This window comes from Rhinoderma darwinii, chromosome 12 (genome assembly GCF_050947455.1).
Source record: "Rhinoderma darwinii isolate aRhiDar2 chromosome 12, aRhiDar2.hap1, whole genome shotgun sequence".
Taxonomy (NCBI): Eukaryota; Metazoa; Chordata; class Amphibia; order Anura; family Rhinodermatidae; genus Rhinoderma; species Rhinoderma darwinii.
This window is the reverse complement of record NC_134698.1, coordinates 30,194,695-30,216,650: the sequence shown is the minus strand read 5'-3', so window position 1 is coordinate 30,216,650 and position 21,956 is coordinate 30,194,695. Positions and strand designations below refer to the sequence as shown.

General features: G+C 39.2%; 1 protein-coding gene across 2 annotated transcripts in view; it reads left to right on the top strand.

The window, feature by feature from the left end:
- The window catches only part of LOC142665278 (pleckstrin homology domain-containing family G member 3-like), an 89,650-nt gene extending 69,883 nt beyond the window's left edge, over positions 1–19,767 (top strand). For both annotated transcript variants that reach the window (XM_075844925.1, XM_075844924.1), the window contains 3 exons: positions 3,938–4,042; positions 8,899–10,342; positions 18,665–19,767. In XM_075844925.1, the coding sequence (XP_075701040.1) occupies positions 3,938–4,042; positions 8,899–10,342; positions 18,665–19,542 (2,427 nt within the window). In that variant the 3' untranslated portion in view covers positions 19,543–19,767. The remainder of the gene's footprint in view (positions 1–3,937; positions 4,043–8,898; positions 10,343–18,664) is intronic.
- The last annotated feature ends 2,189 nt before the right edge of the window (positions 19,768–21,956 follow it).

The following is a 21,956-nucleotide window of genomic DNA, read 5'->3' as shown; positions in this document are numbered from 1 at the left end:
TCATGCGCACATTTCGACACACATCATGGTATAGTTCACAGAGTATCCAGGGCACGCTAGGCATGCTGGTGGCTAGTTAAGAAAATGTTCACCGAGATGGGGGAGAGTTGGGAGGAGGGAAGGGAATTGTTGGCTTTGTTTTGTCTTATTAATTGCTTTGTAACTTAATGATGACAAGTAAAATGGAAAATAATTTTGAAGCTGGAACACATTGTTATTTGATGTACGTATTATTGTATGTGTGATACACATTGCATACTTGTAACTGTTCTGGTTTTGAATAAAAATATATTTGAAAAAAAACAAAAAACGGACAGGAGTAGGACCTGCACTACTTTTGACGGAACGACCACACGGTTCTGTTAAAACAACGGAAGTGTGCATGGCCCCATTGAAATGAATGAGTCGGGGTGCATTAGTTGAAAAAACAGTGCGTGTTGCAGTTCCGTGTGTCATCAGTGTTTGCTGCGCGGCTGCGTTATTTTCGCGCGTATGGCATCCTTATGTCACGCGGTTTTGAGGTTTACAAAATGAAATTAAGGAGGTGGTTTTCTTTTTCCCATCATTTCTTGAGCAACTGTTGCGCGAATCACGCACAGCACACGGAGGTGCGTCCGTGTGCTGTCCGTTATTTTCACGCACCCATTGACTTCAATGGATGCGTGATGCGCTAAAAACGCTCAAGTATAGGACATGCAGTGAGATTCACGCAGCGGACGCGCTGCGTGAAAAACACGGAATGTCTGAATGGCCCCATTGACTTGCATAGGTTCGTGTGACGTGCGTGATTTTCATGTGCGTTTCACGGACGTGAAATACGCTCGTGTAAATAAGGCCTTAATATGTAGAATATTTTTTAACCTACACAGGATGTTTGGGGGAGCTGAATAGTTTTAAATATGTTTTTAAAGAGAATCTGTCACCAGTTTATTAATTCCCTATCTGCTAACTAATCTAATAGGAGCTTTGCTGCTGATAACCACAGTGTGATTTGTTTTAGAAAACGTTTATTATTTTAAAAGTCAGAAGCATTTTTCTAAATATGTAAATGTGGCTCTAATAGCCAAATAGGAGGTGATTGTTTCTTTTCACTCTGGGCGGTGTAATGTTTTGTTTATGGCGCTGTCCAATCAGCATACAGCTTCTCCCCGTTGCCAGCCCAGCAACACATTGTGATCATATAGTATACAGCTTCCATACCCGACTGTGTTTTCAATTGGCGATATCTCCGGATGTGTCACAGCTAGAACTGTGCTCATAGTGTCAGAATCTCGTCTTTCATATGACATCAGAACCGCTGTTCTACATGGTCCACAACCCGAGATATGGCTGTTTGAAGTGATCCCCCTTCCCTCCAGCCTCAGTCTCTCACTCTGTGTGAAGCAGCTTGATGCTGATAGGACTGCGTCAGAGACTGTGAGGTAGCTCCACCTCAGGAGAATCGCTGCTGTTACATCCCAGTTGACTAATAAAGGCTCATTTACATATTTAGAAAAAAGCCCATAACTTTTAAAATAATAAAAGTTTTAGGACACAATTTTCACTAGCATTATTAGTGTGACAGATCCTATCAGATTAGCTAGGCGATAGGATCCTCCTTAAGGACATTTTAAATAATGATTATACTATTAATGTCAAAGTAGATAGCCCCTAATGGACCACCAGGATCGACTTGGATTTATAAATTTAGATACGAACATATCCATGTGTGTGCTTCTTACCTTTTTAACAATCTCTGTATGTATTTAAAATCACTTTACTATTTTAGTCCATTTCTGTGTTGGTTTTACAGAGTATGTATATATATATATATATATATATATATATATATATATATATACATAGTGAAGGAAATAAGTATTTGATCCCTTGCTGATTTTGTAAGTTTGCCCACTGTCAAAGACATGAACAGTCTAGAATTTTTAGGCTAGGTTAATTTTACCAGTGAGAGATAGATTATATAAAAAAAAATAAAAAAAATCACATTGTCAAAATTATATATATTTATTTGCATTGTGCACAGAGAAATAAGTATTTGATCCCTTTGGCAAACAAGACTTAATACTTGGTGACAAAACCCTTGTTGGCAAGCACAGCAGTCAGACATTTTTAGTAGTTGATGATGAGGTTTGCACACATGTTAGATGGAATTTTGGCCCACTCCTCTTTGCAGATCATCTGTAAATCATTAAGATTTCGAGGCTGTCGCTTGGCAACTCGGATCTTCAGCTCCCTCCATAAGTTTTCGATGGGATTAAGGTCTGGAGACTGGCTAGGCCACTCCATGACCTTAATGTGCTTCTTTTTGAGCCACTCCTTTGTTGCCTTGGCTGTATGTTTCGGGTAATTGTCGTGCTGGAAGACCCAGCCACGAGCCATTTTTAATGTCCTGGTGGAGGGAAGGAGGTTGTCACTCAGGATTTGACGGTACATGGCTCCATTCATTCTCCCATTGATGCGGTGAAGTAGTCCTGTGCCCTTAGCAGAGAAACACCCCCAAAACATAATGTTTCCACCTCCATGCTTGACAGTGGGGACGGTGTTCTTTGGATCATAGGCAGCATTTCTCTTCCTCCAAAAACGGCGAGTTGAGTTAATGCCAAAGAGCTCAATTTTAGTCTCATCTGACCACAGCACCTTCTCCCAATCACTCTCAGAATCATCCAGATGTTCATTTGCAAACTTCAGACGGGCCTGTACATGTGCCTTCTTGAGCAGGGGGACCTTGCGGGCACTGCAGGATTTTAATCCATTACGGCGTAATGCGTTACCAATGGTTTTCTTGGTGACTGTGGTCCCAGCTGCCTTGAGATCATTAACAAGTTCCCCCCGTGTAGTTTTCGGCTGAGCTCTCACCTTCCTCAGGATCAAGGATACCCCACGAGGTGAGATTTTGCATGGAGCCCCAGATCGATGTCGTTTGACAGTCATTTTGTATGTCTTCCATTTTCTTACTATTGCACCAACAGTTGTCTCCTTCTCACCCAACGTCTTACTTATGGTTTTGTAGCCCATTCCAGCCTTGTGCAGGTCTATGATCTTGTCCCTGACATCCTTAGAAAGCTCTTTGGTCTTGCCCATGTTGTAGAGGTTAGAGTCAGACTGATTAATTGAGTCTGTGGACAGGAGTCTTTTATACAGGTGACCATTTAAGACAGCTGTCTTTAATGCAGGCACCAAGTTGATTTGGAGCGTGTAACTGGTCCGGAGGAGGCTGAACTCTTAATGGTTGGTAGGGGATCAAATACTTATTTCTCTGTGCACAATGCAAATAAATATATATAATTTTGACAATGTGATTTACTTTTTTTTTTTTTATATAATCTATCTCTCACTGGTAAAATTAACCTAGCCTAAAAATTCTAGACTGTTCATGTCTTTGACAGTGGGCAAACTTACAAAATCAGCAAGGGATCAAATACTTATTTCCTCCACTGTGTATGTATATATATATATATGTGTGTGTATATATATATATATATGTACATGTGTATATGTATGTGTGTGTGTATGTATATATGTGTGAGTGTGTGTGTGTGTGTGTGTGTATATATATATATATATATATATATATGTCATGCTATATAGAGGTTTGTTTATTTTTAAAACCTTTTATAACCACTTTTTTTTTTTTTCTTTTACTTTGACACCAAATGGATTTTTGCCATTATTATTTGTATTCCATGCAGTTGTGGCTATTCATACTTATTACATCATTTTCACCACTCGTTCACATATGTCATACGTTGTTAAAAGGTAGCAAGTCATATTTTCACATGGTGCATCACTGTATTACTGTAGTAATCTGCACCAATCTGCTTTGTCCTCTGGTCCAAGATTTCTTAGCAGGAACTGGTTATAAGTGGAATAGCCTATGTTATGTTTTGAAAGTTGACATTCATGATATCTTTTTTTTTTTTTGTGTTTCTAAAACAAGGATTCTCTACAGCATGATACATCAAAAAGATTTAAGAAGCAAAATAGTCACTGTCCTGGCAACCCTGAAAAGAGGAATATTGAAGTCACAGCATATAGCCAAGAGGTGAACGTATTTTGTTATGTAAAAATTGCTGAATACTTAGGTTGATCTATCCCAACGCTTTTTTTAGTTCTATGAAATACAGTTCATGCCTAATTTTCTAATCAAAATCAGTCAGATTCTCCCCGTCTGCCTGTCCTGAAACCTCTCCCTCCTGATAAGCTATTATTGACCTCCTGTATCTGTGATCACACTACTTATGCATGTTGTTTGGAAAATATCTGTGGTCACCAATAATAGCAGTTGGAGAATCTCCTATACAAGCACCAGGGTGGTTCATTGAAAACATGCCCTCAAAGCTTCAAAGATTTTTTTTCTTTTTTTTTGCAGCATAGGGGACATTAGAGTGAGAGCATGTTCTTCCTTCTGGAGGAAAGCGATTTTGCACATTTCTGCAGCATGTGAATGGGGTTTTACACTTACCTCTTTTTTAAAGTGTACTTACCTAGGTCCTCGCCTAACTTGTCAGTGCCTACAAATTTTCTGGCCTGTCTTAAAAAACAAAACGTAAATGTATTTGTACTTAGGCACTGGTATTAGGGATGCACGATGCATCAAAGCTTCGATACTGTTTCGATACTGTGCATCCCCGAACGGTTCGATACTGTTATTTCATGTATTGCGATACTTGCTGTGCGACCGCACAGCTAAGTATAGTAACACATGAATGTATGAGAGTGGGGCTGCGGCTATGTAATACAGCCATTGCCCCGCTCCTGAGTACTGACAAGTGCGCGGGGTCCGAATGAGTTGATGCAGCTTTTAGTGCAGCGCCGGCCGCATCACCCCAGGCTGACCGCGCGCACTTATTGTCAGGAGCGGTGCAATGGCTGTATTACACAGCCACAGCCCCGCTCTATAATGGCGGAGATCAGGGAAACCTCTCATCTCCGCCGCTATTCCCCTGAATGCTGCGATCAAAGCTGACCGCAGCATTCAGAGGAAAATGAGAAGTGGAGATTCCTGTGATGCGATCGAGGACCATACCATATATGAGCAGACAGTCCAGGGTCCATTGAAGGACCTCAGGGCTGTCCTACCATATTTCCTATTGTTAGGGCATACTTAGGTATGTCCTAACAACTGCCTGTGTAATATCCGTACACAGGATAATGTACTGGCATATAGATATATACCAGTACATTAAAGTTTAAAAAGACAGTAAAAACAAAGTAATATAAAATTTTAAAAAAATACACATACACCTTTTTTTTTTTACAATAAACCTTAAAATAAGTCTCAATACATAAAATATATACATATTCTTTATTGGCGCGCCCGTAATAAAGGCACAACAATTTTTTTGCGTCATTTATGATGTGTACACTAAAAAAATTCAATAAAAACTGCTTTCTATCACTTATTGTGGGGCACGAGGTGTGATGATGAATTTAACCTCCATGTGCCTCACATTAATAGTAATTAACCCCATTATGTAATTACTATTAATCTGAGGCACATGGAGATTCAAAATTCATCATCATCACACCTCACGCCTCACATCAGAAAATGGAAGAACTTATTATTTTTTTTATTACTGTTGGCAGAGTATCGTTTTGGTATCGAAATCTCAATACTACACAAAGTATCGATATCGAAATCCAAATTCTGGTATCGTGACAACCCTAACTGGTATATTAAAAAACAACAAAAAACGCCATCTACCTGGAAATTTTAGAGCACTTCATGCTTCCCTCTTCTGACAAGCTTTATGGAGATGCTGATGTAATTTTTCCATCAGGGCTTGGCACCTGCCCACACTGCCAAAAGTACCAATACCTTGTGTAATAACCACAGTATCACTGTGCTTGATTGGCCAGCAAACTTGCCTAAACTAAACTCTATAGAGAATCTATGGGGTATTGTCGTGAGGAAGATGAGAGACACCAGACCCAGCAATGCAGACGAGCTGAAGGCCACTATCAAAGCAACCTGGACTTCCATATCACCTCCATGCCACGCCGCATTGATGCAGTAACTCATGCAAAAGTATTGAGGGCATATACTGTACATACTTTTCAGTAGGCCAACATTTCGGTTTTGAAATTGGGCTTATATAATAATCTAATTTTCTGAGACACTAAATTTTGGGTCTTCATTAACTGTTACCATAATCATCAACATTAAAAGAAAAAAATGCTGGAAATACATCACTCTGTGTGTAATGAATCTATATAATATAGGAGTTACACTTTATGAATTTAATTAATTAAATTAACTTTCTGTCATATTCTAATTCATTGAGAAGGACTAGTATGTATGCGTACATAGATATCAATTGATATTTTCCCCCTTCCTTAGTTTCCTATTTTTGCATAAGGGGATGTTCACATGTTCAGCCGTTTTTAAGGGCTTAAACGTCCCAAAAAACAGCTGGAAAAGCGGAAGCAGAATGCCTCCAAACATCTGCCCATTGATTTCAATGGGAAAAACGGCGTTCTGTTCCGACTCTGCGTTTTTTTGAAAAACGGCCGCGAAAAAGAAGTGCATGTCACTTCTTCAGCCGTTTTTCATAGACTCTAGAAAAACAGCTCCAAAAACGCTGCGAAAAACGTGACTTTGATTAAGAAACGTCTGAAAATCAGGAGCGGTTTTCTCTTGAAACAGCTCCGTATTTTCAGACGTTTTTTATTTTGTGTGTGCACATACCCTAATTGTTGCACTTAATTTTTCAAGATCTTCCACCTAAAATAACGTTTTTAAATTACTTTATTTATTTGCAGAATTGCTTTAAATGAGCCACATTAAGGCTGGATTTACACACAGCGTTCTGAGTTTTTTCGTGGCGTATTTAACTGCATTTTGATTGTTGTTTTTTTTTGTGCGGCCAGATGTTAAAATAAAGTCTGTAGTAAAATATGAAATATACTACATACAGCTGCATTTTTTGATTCATTCCTTTAGTGCAGCCAGAAGTTACCTTTATGTCTATAGTAAAATATAAAATGTCCTACACACACTGCATTTTGGTTTGTGGTGTTTTTAAGGCAACTTTGTGGTGAGTAGCGGTTTTTTTTTTCTCCAAATGCTACATGCTCTGGATATGACGTTTTTTTTCTCGTAGATTTTCTTGTTCTTTGCATTGGGGAACACAGAACGTGGGTATATGCAGTTGCCACTAGGAGGTTTGACACTATAGAATAAAAAATTGACTCCTCCTACAGGATATACCCTGCCCACAGACACTGATAGCTTAGTGTCTGTAGGAGGCAGATACTTCTACTGATAGCAGCAGAGTCTCTACCAAGAATTTTATTTTTATTTTATTCTCTTTATAAAGAAAAACTAGGTTCACCTCCTGTGTTCTCATTCAGTGGGCACACAGTGTAATATGCAAATGCACTGTTGACCAACCTGCCTATGAAGACAAGCGGGACATGAGCGTCACCTCCTCTGTCACCCACCAGCCTAAGGATCACCTCTAACACCTCTCCTATCGGTGTCTCATTGGTAAAGGCAGGATTACTGGGGGTTACTCCTGTTGGTCAGTACATCTGGGGTATGGAGAGTTGGGAGAGTGTTACTTAACCCCCCCCCCTCCCAAACCGGGCCACCGCTTTTGCACAGTGGTGGTCTGCTGAACCAGCCTATTTCCTGGGGCTTTTCCCTTAGTCCTCTCTGCACTCCCTGACAATTTTGGGTGACAGAGCTGCTGCTTCTTGCCTCAGGAGGACTTCTGACATCTTGGAAGTGAGTAGGATCAGCCTTTGCTGCTTCTATTTCCCAACAGGTGCCCTAGCCTACAGACACCGAGTTCATTTCCTAAGGGAACATACTCTTTTCTTACTGTGCTAGTTTTCAGTTAGTACGCTTTGCTAGCACCGCTAAGTGAGGCAGCCATTACTCCCTGAGTACTCCTTGCTACACAGCTTGAGTGATTTTGTTCTGTTTCTTCCTTTTCACTGCTTCAGTGTGAAGTTAAATAACACACTCTACTGAGATGTCTGACCCCAAGGGGGAACCCTCACGCCAGACAATCTTTGCCATTTATTATGTCTGCTTCAAGTGCAACACTACATTTCTGTGTGGTCAGTCTACTTTCTTATGTAATGCATGCCGACCTTCTAGCCAAATGCCTGCAACCTCTGCCACCCCAAGTGTTACTCACCCCTGGTATGATGAGTGTGGATCCGGAATGGGCTATCACCCTTTTCCGGACGATTGATAACCTGGCGAACATTACTCTGTCCTTTCTGGGTGGCATGTTTTCTCGCCTGAGGGGCTCCTGTTCTGCCCATCCTCTAATGGACTCCACCGTCCATATCTTCCCCTTGTGGCCGACCCTGCAAGTAGACCAGAGTTTCTAGTTTGCATTTTCACCGCTTTCTTCTGTTTCACCACCCGGGCTCGGTTGTTGATTTATTTACTTCCTGTGTAATCAGTACAGCAGGTTGTGTGTGCTGTTTGGCAGCAGAAATAAATGGGAGTCAGTTGACAACATTTTTTTGATTAGGTTTTTACAATATTTAGAAGGGATGGAGTAGAGACACTCCCGCAGAGACCAGGGGAGATGCATACAAAGCCTTATCTGTGTGTAAAGTGTTGCTAGCCTTTTAGTACCAAAATACATCTGCCTACCATGTCCGCTTTATTGCATATACAGGCAAAGGATAAGTGAGCTACAGGAAATGAGAAATATCAGTTTTTTGGGTCTTCTCTGGTGGCCAGTGTGAAAACGATAATATTTCAAGATTATTCTTATTATTAATTTTTTTTTATGTGAATAGTTACATAATAAAATAAAAGAAAAAAACACCACCAAAAATTTATATAATAGAAACCTTATTGAAATAATAAGTCATTTTCTGAGGATTAAGACGGATTTCCTAATTAGACATGTTTTATTTTATTTTTTTTAGATGTTGGATGAAATGGCAAAAAGTAATTCTGATCCAGAAGAGGTGTACATTGCTGACATGGTCAGTAAATCTGGAATTGCTTTAGAAAGCCCATTAGCAACTACTGACAACCAGTCATTTGAAAAAGTAACCGAAAGATATCCTGATGTCTATAAGCCTCTCGAAAATGGAATAATTGAAAATGGAAAAGACATTAAGACTTTTAGCAGTGAGGAGGACGAAGAGGAAACCACTATCCATGAACCATCTAGCATCCTTCCACCATCTGTGTTGGATCAAGCCAGTGTAATTGCGGAAAGATTCATTAATAATCTCTCTAGGAGGAGCAGTTTGGCCTTGGAGGATGGGAAAGTCATTGGCTCTATAACTCCAAGGCACTTGAGCAGAAGTAGCAGTTTGATAAACCTAGATTGCACAGATAAAAGTCTGTGCCAGAATGGATCCTCTAATTTTCTAAAATCTCAAGTTGTCATGCCAAACTGTGAAATAGGTTATGCCGAGACTTCACTCAGTAAAGTTAACTCTGTCGAAAATGTAAGTGAAGAAAAAGATAGACCCATTTGTAAACAAAGAGAGTCTATTCTGTCCTTCGAAGATAGATTACTTATTAACAAGATAAAAACCTATTATGACAAGGCAGAACATCAGGATGCATCTTTTAGCATTAAACGCAGAGAAAGCTTAACGTACATTCCTGATGGAGTCGTTAAAAACTCTATATTTAAGACTAACAGTCTTCCTAGATATAACAATCCGAGTTCTTCTACTGGACAGAGAATTGAAATGTCTTCCACTAGTATTAACTGTGAGAGTAGGATGTACACCAGATATCCAAATGCTTCCACTTTTGTAGAAGCCGGGGGTACAGATTGCTCAACTCAACACACACAACCTCTTGGTACTGCTAAGAGTGAGGTTCTAGAGATGCAACTTCCAGTTTCTGATGAAGCTTTCAAATGTTCATCAGAAATGATTAAAGTGTGGGAGGAAATTGAGAATCTGAAAGAAGAAGGTGAAAACCCAAACAGTGGCTCTATTAGCAATCCCAGAGAACCACCAATATCAATAGAAAACTTAATGAATCCTCATGAACCACTTATAATACTTGAAGAGAGTGATTTTGGTACTATTAATCAAGAATACCAAAATCGTATACCAGACACTACATCTGAACAGCTAAGAAATAAATGGAACAATGTGAGTTTTAGCGATCAGGACGAAAAGACCCCTATCAAGGTCCATCCCACATTTATGGAGCTTGCCAGCTATATGGATGTAAATCTGTCAGACAACATGAACAATAGAGTATATCAACTAGCCAGACAATACAGCCAAAGGATAAAATGCAATAAACCAGTTCCTTACAGGCGTCTTAATGAAATAGAAGATGATATGAGAAGGGGCTGTCTTCCTTCTGTAAAAGAGGAAAACAATGAAGAAAAATGTAAGTATTCCATAGCCGTTTAGGACAGAGGTTAAGTTATTAACCCCTTCAGGACTGAGCCTGTCTTGGCCCTGAGGACGAAGCCGATTTTATTATTTTTTTTAAATCTGACGTGTCAGTTTGTGGGGATTTAACTTTAGAATGGTTTTACCTATCCAAGGAATTCTAAGATTGTTTTCTCCTAACATATTGTACTTTGTTAGTGGAAAAATGTGGTCGATAAATTCAGTATTTATTTGTGAAAAACACCAACATTTGGAGAAAATTTGCCAAAATTAGCATTTTTCTAAATTTAAATGTATCTGCTTGTAAAACAGATGGTAATACCACCCAAAATCGTTACTAGTTAAGGGTATGTTCACACAACCTATTTTCAGACGTAATTCAGGGGTTTTACGCCTCTAATTACGCCTGAAAAGACGGCTCCATTTCGCCTGCAAACATCTGCCCATTGCCTGCAATGGGTTTTACAATGTTCTGTTCCCACAAGCCTTTATTTTACGCGTCGCTGTCGAAATACGGCGCGTAAAATGACGGCTCGTCAAAAGAAGTGCAGGACACTTCTTGGGCCGTTTTTGGAGCAGTTTTTCATAGACTCTATTGAAAACAGCTACAAAAACGTCTGTAAAAAACGCAGCGAAAAACGCGAGTTGCTCAAAAAACGTCTGAAAATCAGGAGCTGTTTTCACTTGAAAACAGCTCCGTATTTTCAGACGTATTTTGTTAATCGTGTGAACATACCCTAACATTTACCATATGTCTACTTTTATACTTGCATAGTTTTTTGAATGTTGTTTTGTTTTTCTAGGACGTTACGAGGCTCAGAACTTTAGCAGCAATTTCTCACATTTTCAAGAAAATTTCAAAAGGCTACTTTTTAGGGACCAATTCACTTCTGAAGTAGCTTTTAGGGCATTTTATATTAGGTAGACCCCATAAATTCCCCATGTTAAAAACTGCGCCCCTCAAAGTATTCAAAACCGCATTCAAAGTTTCTTAACCCTTTAGGCGTTTCACAGGAATGTAAAGCAATGTAGAGGGGAAATTGATAAATTACTTTTTTTTTGCCAAAATTTATTTGTAATAAAAAAAATTCTATAGCAGACCGTTTTACCAGAGAAACACGACTCAATATCTTTTGGCCAGATTCTGCAGTTTTTAGAAATACCCCATATGTGGTCCTAGTGTGCTAATGGACTAAAATACAAGCCTCAGAATCAAAGGAGCATCTAGTGGATTTTGGGGCCTCCTTTTTTTAGAATATATTTTAGGCACCATGTCAGGATTGAAGAGGTCTTGTGGTGCCCAAAACAATGGTAATCACTCCAAAGTGACCCCGTTTTAGAAACTACACTCCTCAAGGAGTTTATCCAGTGGTATAGTTAGCATCTTGACCCCACAGGTCTTCTGCTATATTTTTTGGAGTTAGTCTGTAAAAATGATGATCTACTTTTTTTCTGGAAAAAGGTAGACCTTTTTAATTTTTACAAGGAAAGAATAAAAAGCACCCCAAAATTTCTTAAGCAAATCTCCCGATTACGGCAATACCTCATATGTAGTAAATAAACTGCTGTTTGGACCCATGACAGGGCTCAGAAAGGAAGGGAACGCCGTTTGGATTTTGGAGAGCAGATTTTGCTGGAATGGTTTTCGGGTGCCATGTCTTATTTGCAACGCCCTGGAGGGACCAAAACAGTGGAACCCTCTCCCCCCAAAGTGACCCCATTTTGGAAACTATACCTCTAAAGGAATTTTTCTAGGGGTATAGTTAGCATTTTGACCCCAGAGATTTTCTGCTCAATTTAGTGGAATTAGGCCTTGAAAATCGAAAATCTATGTTTTTTTCTGAAAAAACATAGAAATGTTTACATTTTACAAGGAATAAAGAATAAAAAGCACCCCAACATTTGTAAAGCAATTTCTTCTGATTTACGGCAATACGCCATACGTGGTAATAAACGGCTGTTTGGACACACGGCAGGGCTCAGAAAAAAAGGAGCGCTATTTGGCTTTTGGAGCTCAAATTCAGCTGGAATGGTTTTCAGATGTCATGTCGCATTTGCGAAGCCCCTGAGAGACGGAAACAGTGGAACCACCCCAAAAGTGACCCCATTTGGGAAACTACACACCTTAATGAATCTATCTAGGGGTATAGTGAGCATTTAGACCCCACAGGTCTTCTGCAAAATTTATAAGAACTAGGCCGTGAAAATTAACATCAACATTTTTACCACTAAAATGTTGCATTTTTTCATTTTCACAAAGGATAAAGGAGGAGAAAGAATCCCAACATTTGTAAAGTAATTTCTCCTGAGTATGGCTATACCCCACATGTGGTCATAAATGTTTGTTTCATTAAAAATTAATTAACCCTTTCAGTACTGGGAAACTGAAAATAAAATTCTTCGTCTGAAATTGGAAAAAACTGTGATTCCTCCATTGTATTTTGGGTTTTGTTTTTAAAGCTTTCACAGTGAAGTGACAACAACAACTTCAATTTTCTGCGACTCAATACGATTACGGTGATACCAAATTTATATAGTTTGTTTTTTATATTTTACTATTTTTACAAAGCAAAAACTATTTGTTAAAAAAATATAAATAATGTTTTATTTCACCACATTCCGAGAGCCATAACTTTTTTTTTTTGGTCGATTGAGGGCTTATTTTTAGCAGGACGATCTGTCGTTTTTATTGGTACCAGTTTTTGGTACATACAACTTTTTGATCACTTTTTATGACATAATTTTTTTTACAGCTAGGGTGACCAAAAAACAGCGATTTTGGTGTTTTCAATTCTTTATTTTCTTTACCGCATTCACCGTGCGAGTTAAATAATGGTATATTGTAATAGTTTGGGTTTTTCATTGGTACAATTTTGGGGTACATATGATTTTTTGATCACTTTTTTCATTCCATTTTTTGGCAAGCAAGGTAACCAAAAAACATTAATTTTTTTTATTCTTTTTTTTTTTACCCTGGACAATAAATGACTATTTTACTTTATTCTGCGAGTCGATACGATTACGACGATACCATATGTATATAGTTTGTTTTACAGCGTTTTGCACAATAAAATCTTTTTTTATATAATAATTACATTTTTTTTGTATTCTGAGAGCCATAACTTTTTTATTTTTCAGTCAAAAAAGCTGTGTACGGGCTTGTTTTTTCCGAGACTGGTCGTAGATTTTACTGGTACTATTTTGGTATTTGTTCATTTTTGTCTTCTCCTCCCCCCCCCCCCCCCCCTTCGAAAAGCCATGACTTTTTTTAATTTTTCTGTCGCTTAAAGCGGCTAGTTTTTTTGTGAGACCAGTTGTAGTTCTTCACGGCACCATTTATTGTACCATATAATGTATTGGGAAAATGGAAAAAAATAAATTTGTGGAATGAAATGGGAAAAAACTGCGATTCTAACATCTTTTAGGGGGTTTCGTTTTTCTGGCATTCGCGGTATGGTAAGGCATCTTAACTTTATTTTGCGGGTCAATACGATTGAGGCGATACGAAACGTTTTACTACTTTAACAAGGAAGAAATTAATTGTTAAAAATAAAATGTGTGGTTTTTTTTGTCGTCATATTCTGAGAGCCATAAAAAAAAATTCTGTCGGTTGAGCAGTAAGAGGGCTTATTTTTTTTTTTGTGGGGCGAGCTGTAGTTTGTATTTGGGGTACATGAGACTTTTTTATCACTTATTTTTTCTGGGAGATAACGTCACCAAAAAACAGCGATTTTTATGTATTTAAAAAATAATAATGCTATATTATAAGGCTTTCGCCCGGAATGTCTGCTGTGGAAAACTGAAGCACTTAGCCGCCCTGCTAGCAGGTCTGCCTCCTGGGATGACGTTTCATCCCAGGAGACCTCTGCAACCTGTGATTGGCGGCAGCGACGGTCACGTGGGATGAAGCGCCATCCCAGGAGGCTGGCTTTCTAACATCACCCAGGCCGGCCTCCTGGAATGACGTTTCATCCCGTCTGATCGCCGCTACAGATTGTGATTGGCTGCAGCGGTCACATGGGATGAAACGTCATCCCAGGAGGCCACGCTGGAGCGAGGAACACAGAACTCTAAAAAAATACAACTACTGCTATTTGTTGCAGGATTTAGCTCCCCATTGATTTCAATGGGGAATATCCGCAACAAATAAGCAGCGTTCACACAAATACAAGTGACATGCTGCGGAATAAAACTCTGCACCGCAGGTCAATTTCTGAGCGTTTTTACCGCTCAGTATTTATGCAGCATGTGGATGAGATTTGTTCACGTCTCATTCACTTTGCTGCTACTGTATTATGCTGCGGATTTTCTGCAACAAATTCCATTACTAGTTAAAGAGGCTCTGTCACCACATTATAAGTGGCTTATCTTGTACATAATGTGATCTGCACTGTAATGTAGATTACAGCAGTGTTTTTTATTTAGAAAAACAATCATTTTTACGGAGTTATGACCTATTTTAGATTTATGCTCATGACTTTCTTAATGGACAACTGGGCGTGTTTTACTTTTTGACCAAGTGGGCATTGTGGAAAGAAGTGTATGACGCTGACCAATCAGTGACCAATCAGCGTCATACACTCCTCTCCATTCATTTAGTGATCTTGCTAGGGTGCAGTCACATACTCACACACTAAAGTTACTGAAGCCAAGACAGGATGTCTATTCACTGCCGACACTTCGCTAACATTTGTGTGGAACTCACAGCACAGCAAGTGTAATCTCGCGAGATCACGCTGTAAATCATGCTTGCTTTCATTAACTCCCATACTAACGTTAGCGAAGTGTCGGCACTGATGAATATACATCCCGTCCTGGTTGGACGCGATGTCTATTAAAGAGACTGTCACCACAATATAAGTGTCCTGTCTTCTACATAAGGAGATGGGCGCTGTAATGTAGGTGACAGCAGTGCTTCTTATTTAGAAAAACGATCTATTTGAAACCACTTTATGAGCGATTTTTAGCTTTTATCAGTTTCTTAATGCGCAAGTGGGCGTGTTTTTACTTTAGACCAATCAGCGTCATACACTCCTCTCCATTCATTTACACTGCACTAGCGATATAGTTATATCGCTATGTGCAGCCACATACACAAACACTAACATTACTGCAGTGTCCTGATAATGAATATACATTACCTCCAGCCAGAACGTGATGTTTATTCAGAATCCTGACACGTCTATAGCGTCTCTGTGAGAGTTACAGCAAGGCAAACGTAATCTCGCGAGATTACGATGTAACCTGTCATTTCAAACAAGATTACGTTTGCCTTGCTGGAATCTCACAGAAAATATTCAGAAGTGTCAGGATTCTGAATACACATCACGTCCTGGCTGGAGGTAATGTATATCCATTATCAAGACACTGCAGTAATGTTAGAGTAACATTAACTTGTAGACTTGTGTCTTCCCCATGTAACAAGGGTCAGGCCACCTGGGAGACCTTCGGGGGGGGGGGTGAGGAATCATTATAATACATTGAAATATTCTCATTAGCTGAATCAGAGTCATTATTATATTGTAGCTGATTGGCTGAAATCAAAGCCTACACCCCTTCTGAATGATATTATTGTAATTGAGTTTGGCAACAAATCGTAGAGAAGGATTTTGAGCATACAAGCATGGTCTCTTGTGTCATCTTTTCTCTCAGATATATCTATCTATCACCTATGATTTGGAAACTGGATAAATCACTGGAGGGCGGGTATCGGTTGACATACCCATTACAAATTTCAGTCTAATATATTTTGGCCCATGATTGTGTTAACAGGACACATAGGACTTTTTAATCACTTTTTATTTAATTTTTTGAAAGAGGAAATAACCAAAAACAAGCATTTCTGGAATTTTTTTATTGGGGTTTTTTCAGCATTCACCGTGTGCCATAACTTACGTGTTAACTATACTCTGCGGGTAGATTCGTTCACACTGATACCATATTTATATCATTTTTTCATGTATTCATGTATTGCACAACAAAATCACTTTTGAACAAAAAATTATTTTTTTCAGTGTTGCCATATTCTAAGCCCCATAACCTTTTTATTTTTGCGTAGTCAAAGCTGTGTCAGGGATTTTTATTTTTTTTTGCAGACAGGGTTGTCGTTTTTATTGGTACTATTTTGGGGTACATGTGACTTTTTGATCACTTTTTATTCCATTTTTTTGGAGGAGTTCTGACCCCAAAAACAGCGATTCTGGCATTGTTTTTATATCGTGTTTTTTTATGGTGTTTACTGTGCCGGATAAAAAACGTAATAGTTTTATGGTTTGGCAAGCCTATGAGGACCTATTGAGCGCAGCATCTGAGGGGTAACTCGGCTGGATCGGAGGCTAGCTCCGGTCCTGGCCGTTACAGGAGTGTGTCAGCTGTAAGTTATAGCGAACACCCGGCGGTGATGATGCGTGCTCCGCGACGTAACTGTACTACGGTTAGCTCATATCACGGGCCTATTCTAGCTTTTCTGCTGCGTGAGGCGAAAATTGAAATTGCGCCCCCCCTTGATTGACTTTCCCCTGGCTGTTCTACATCACTAGCAGCCTCACAAAAAAAAGTCATCATACCACCCATTATCTCGCTGCAGATCATACAGTGACTACAGTACTGATTAGATGCAGAATAAACATTTACATTAAGTGACTCACAGGTGATGTCTCCATCCGGTCCAAACCACTATGATGATTTCTCCCAGTCATTTCCCATTTCTGCAGTTTTCCCACTCAGATGTCTTCAGCTTCTCACTTTTCAAACATTTCCCCACCTATACACGAAGATAAAATTCTCATGGTGCCACTCACCATGCCCATAAATATAATCGCTCCATACACTGCACCTCTAATTCTATTAGAACCATTCACTGTGTCTCTCATTATAATAGCACCATACAATTTGTCCCACACACAGTGCCCCCTGTAGATAGTGCCCTAAATAGAGCCCCCTGTAGATAGTGCACCACATAGAGCCCCCTGCAGATAGTGCCCCACATGGAGCCCCCTGCAGATAGTGCCCCACATAGAGCCCCCTGTAGACAGCGCTCCACATAGAGCCCCCTGTAGACAGTTCCCCACATACATAGTGCCCCCAATAGAGCCTCCTGTAGATAGTGCCCCACATATGGCCACACCTGTTGATAGTACTACACATATGGCCCCCTTTAGATAGTGCTCCACATATAGCCCCCACCCCTGTAGATAGTGCTCCACATATAGCCCCCTGTAGATAGTGCTCCATATATAGCCCCCACATACAGCCCTCCCTGTAGATAATGTTCCACATATAGCCCCCCTGTAGGTAGTGCTCCACATATAGACCCTCACACTTTTAACAGAAAAAAAAACTTTACATACAAACCTAAACCTGTTCCCGTGCCGTCCTCTTGCAATGCAAGCCTGATTTGATCTTTGCCGGTCTGCTGGGGCTGAACGAAGGCGCTGAGTGGCAGGGCAAGTCATTCTGCCCGGCCAATCAGCACCTTTTAACTTTGTGTCGTTGAAAGGCGCTGATTGGCAGGCTGCCTTGCCCTGTCAATCAACAAAGCAAGCGATGCGATGACGACATACACATGTATATTCTTGCAATGTTTTTCTTCCTCGCCTACCCTCCCCTGCTGACCCTTAAAACTAAACCTTCCTTTCTATCTATTAGAACTGTATGAACGTAGTACAACATCTCTTGCATGTTTTGTGTATTTTGACAAAACTTTCAAAAGAAATCCAATTTAGAAAAAATTTACATATGCGTTAACCCTGGGATTGTTTAGCCATTTGTACAATTTCAGTAGATATTATTTCAATGATTGTTGAGTTAGAAACTCAAGTCACAACATGTGAATCACCATATTTATGTGTATATGTTAAAGCGGATCTGTCCTCATACTACCCTGTTTAAGAAAGGTCAGCTGCACTACTAGCCCATCAGGGGGAGCGTTATCCTGTCCCTCTTATCAGATATTAATAACTTCCCATGTATACATGGAGATACATGGCAGCCGTCAGCCACTGGTGATGGTGGCGGGGGGATTGCTCCTGATATTAATATGCCTATTTGTTAAATCTTTTCATTTCTAGCTGTTTTTAGCCAAATGGACAACATTTTTATTTGTGCCATTTGGGCTAATAGTGCGCTGGACCTGTCTCTAAATTTGATGCTGCCCTTAAACAAGGCAGCACAGTATAATGACCAATCCACTTTAAAAACACTAAATAGCATTACCTTTGATATAGTATCTGAAAGAGCATTCGATAAGGTGTTGTTTTAAAAATAATTTCTATAAGTGTTTGAAATATCAATTATTTTTTTTGTTTGCTTGTTTTAGGTAAGTTGAGGACTGTATTTTCTTTTCCCATATATGATCTCGTGGTTTCACAAGAACACAGTCCAACAACTCCAACAGCCGCCTTACACAGTGAAAAATCTCCCAAGCGACTCACTTTCAATTCTGCTGATACCCCTGACCCATCTTCTCCATTAAAGTCGGATTGCAGAAGCCCTTTGAGTCCAGTCAAAACAGAAAAATTTCACTGGCCAGATGTCCGAGAACTGAGATCTAGATACACAATTACAGCTGGGGCTGGCACAAACCTTCCAGTTAACAGAAGCCAATCACTACCAGATAAAATGATGGATCATCACATGGAGAATTTGCCAGAAGCGCAGAATAAAGATTATTGTAGGCATTTGTACAAAAAGAACATTAAACAGTCAGAGAGTATGAATGGTGTATTAGAGGAAATAAATCTCTTTGATAAAATATATATTCAAACGCCAAACCTGACTTCAAGTACTGAAACTGTGCACAATGGGGACCATGGGCAAACCATAGACGACTGTTACTATATTAGCGCAGAAGCACCTCTAGAAAATAACAAAAAGGTGGTAATTCTGGAAAAGATACCTGCAGCCTCGGTCTCTGATGTGGATGACACCTATGTACACATCCGATCCCCTACCACCAGAGAAAAGATTTCAATAAAAGCTGTGATAGAACGATGCAAAGCTTATCAGGAATCTGAGGAATATAAAATGAGGGAAGATCTCTTCAACTCAGAGTGTTTAACAGACGTTACACGAGACCAATTAAAACCAAAAGTCTTAACCACTAGTGATATTGCTCAACAAAACAGAGTGAAAAACTTAAGAGAGAAATTCCAGACCTTGAATTCAAAAGTCACCAAGCATTATGAATTGGTCTAGAATTTGATAAAGTTGAGAATTCCTATTCTTAGATTAAAGCAGAATGTAAATTTAGATTTTCTTTATTATTAGTTGGACATGGTTTCACACTTGTTTTTTATGATTATTACAGAAATGTACTGCAATATTGCTACTTATAGGATGTTTTAATGATACTGTAGAGAGCATCTTTGTATATAGTGTATTTTAACCATACTTATTAATCTATGGTACTTGTATATATTATTGACCTCGTTCACATTAAATATCATAATAATAAAAATATATATGAAAATAGATGACATTAATTCTTTGTTAAAAACCGAACTATATTTCGACATTTTTGTGGAAATTAAAATTAGAGCAAGACATTTGTACATTTGAGATTATAAACGGTAAAAGTATATCAAGAATAGTACATCCCTTATTGGAACATTACAACTATGTGGCATGCTAATAAAAAAACGTTTTTTAAATTTCATGAAGGATGGCATTAAAAGGAGAAAGATCCAAGTCACAAAACTGTCTACAAGAAGTAAACAAAAGAGATATATACACGTGTGTGTGTGTTGTGTGTGTGTGTGTGTATATATACAGTCGTGGACAAAATTGTTGGTACCCTTCCGTTAAAGAGAGAAAAAACCCCAATGGTCACTGAAATAGCTTGAAACTTACAAAAGTAATAATACATGTTAATTTACTGAAAATCAACTAATGTAAATCAGAAATTGCTATTGAACTCTGGTTCAACAGAAACATTTTAAAAAACAAACTAATGAAATTGGCCTGGACAAGAATGACTGTCCCTTTAAGGCCTCATTCACACAGCCCGCATTTTTGGCCCGTTCTCCCATACAAAGTATGGGAGCATGGCCCGTAAAACGCAAAAGATAGGTCATGCTCTATCTTTTGCGGTACAGTTCTACGGTACGGACACCTATCCGTAGCGATACGGAAAGGTGTCAGCGGCCAATAGAACTATATGGGTCCATAATTGCGGACCGTATTACGGTCTGCAATTACGGAGATTTTTTACGGTTGTATGCATGGGGACTAACTTTATATTTTGTTGCACAACTCTCAATGAGACTTCTGCTCCTGTCCACAGGTATTTTGGCCACTCCTCGGGAGGACACTGCTCCAGCGGTCTCCGGTTTGAAGGGTGTCTTCTCCAGACTGCAGGTTTCAGCTCCTTCCACAGATGTTCAATAGGATTTAGATCAGGGCTTATAGAAGACCACTTCAGAATAGTCAATGCTTGGCTCTTAGCCTTTCTTGGATGTTTTTAGCTGTGTGTTTTGGGTCATTACCTTGTTGGGGGACCCATGACCTGTGACTGAGACTAAGCTTTCTGACACTGGGCAGCACATTTAGCTCCAGAATGCCTTGATAGTCTTGAGATTTCATTTTACCCTGCATAGATTCAAGACACCCTGTGCCAGATGCGCAGCCCCAAACCTAACCGAGCCTCCTCCATGTTTCACAGTAGGTACAATGTTGTTTTCTTTGTATGCTTAATTTTTTCATCTGTGAACATAGAGCTGATGTGACTTGCCAAAAAGCTGAAGTTTTGTCTCATCTGTCCAAATGACATTCTCCCAGAAGCTTTGAGACTTGTCAATATGCATTTTGGCAAATTCCAGTCTCACTTTTTTATGATTTGCTTTCAACAGTGGTTTCCTCCTCGGTCGTCTTCAATTAAGTCTACTTTGGCAAAGACAGTGACGGATTGTGCGATTTGACCCTGATGTACCTTGACCTTGACCCCTCTAATCTTTTTGGAAGTTGTTCTAGGCTCTTTGGTTACCATTCGTATTATTCGTCTCTTCAATTTGTCCTCAATTTTCTTCTTGTGGCCACGTCCAGGGAGGTTGGCTACAGTCCCATAGACCTAAACTTCTGAATAAAATGTGCAACTCTAGTAACGGGAACATTAATTTTGTCCAGGCCAGTTTCATTAGTTTGTTTTTTCAAAATTTTTCTGTTGAACCACAATTCAAAAGCAATGTCTGATTTACATTAGTTGATTTTCAGTAAATTAAAACCTATTATTACTTTGTCAGTTTCAAGTTATTGCCGTGACCATTGTTGTTTTTTCTTTCTCTAACGGAAGGGTACCAACAATTTTGTTCACAACTGTGTGTGTGTGTGTGTATGTATATATGTGTGTGTGTATGTATATATATATATATATATATATATATATATATATATTTTAGGTAAATATTATTCAAAACACAATTTTTTTGTCCAAAAGCTTGGAAATAATCTTGGATAATGAGTCATTTATCCTCAACTCTTGCAATTTCCTTTAGTTGAATCTTGACTGTAAATCAGCCATTGAGGAGAAGTGGTGTCCCATGACACAACCGTCCTATAAAGAAAAACACAACTATATCTGTGGGGGGGCCATTGTGATGCCGCATCAGGAAAAT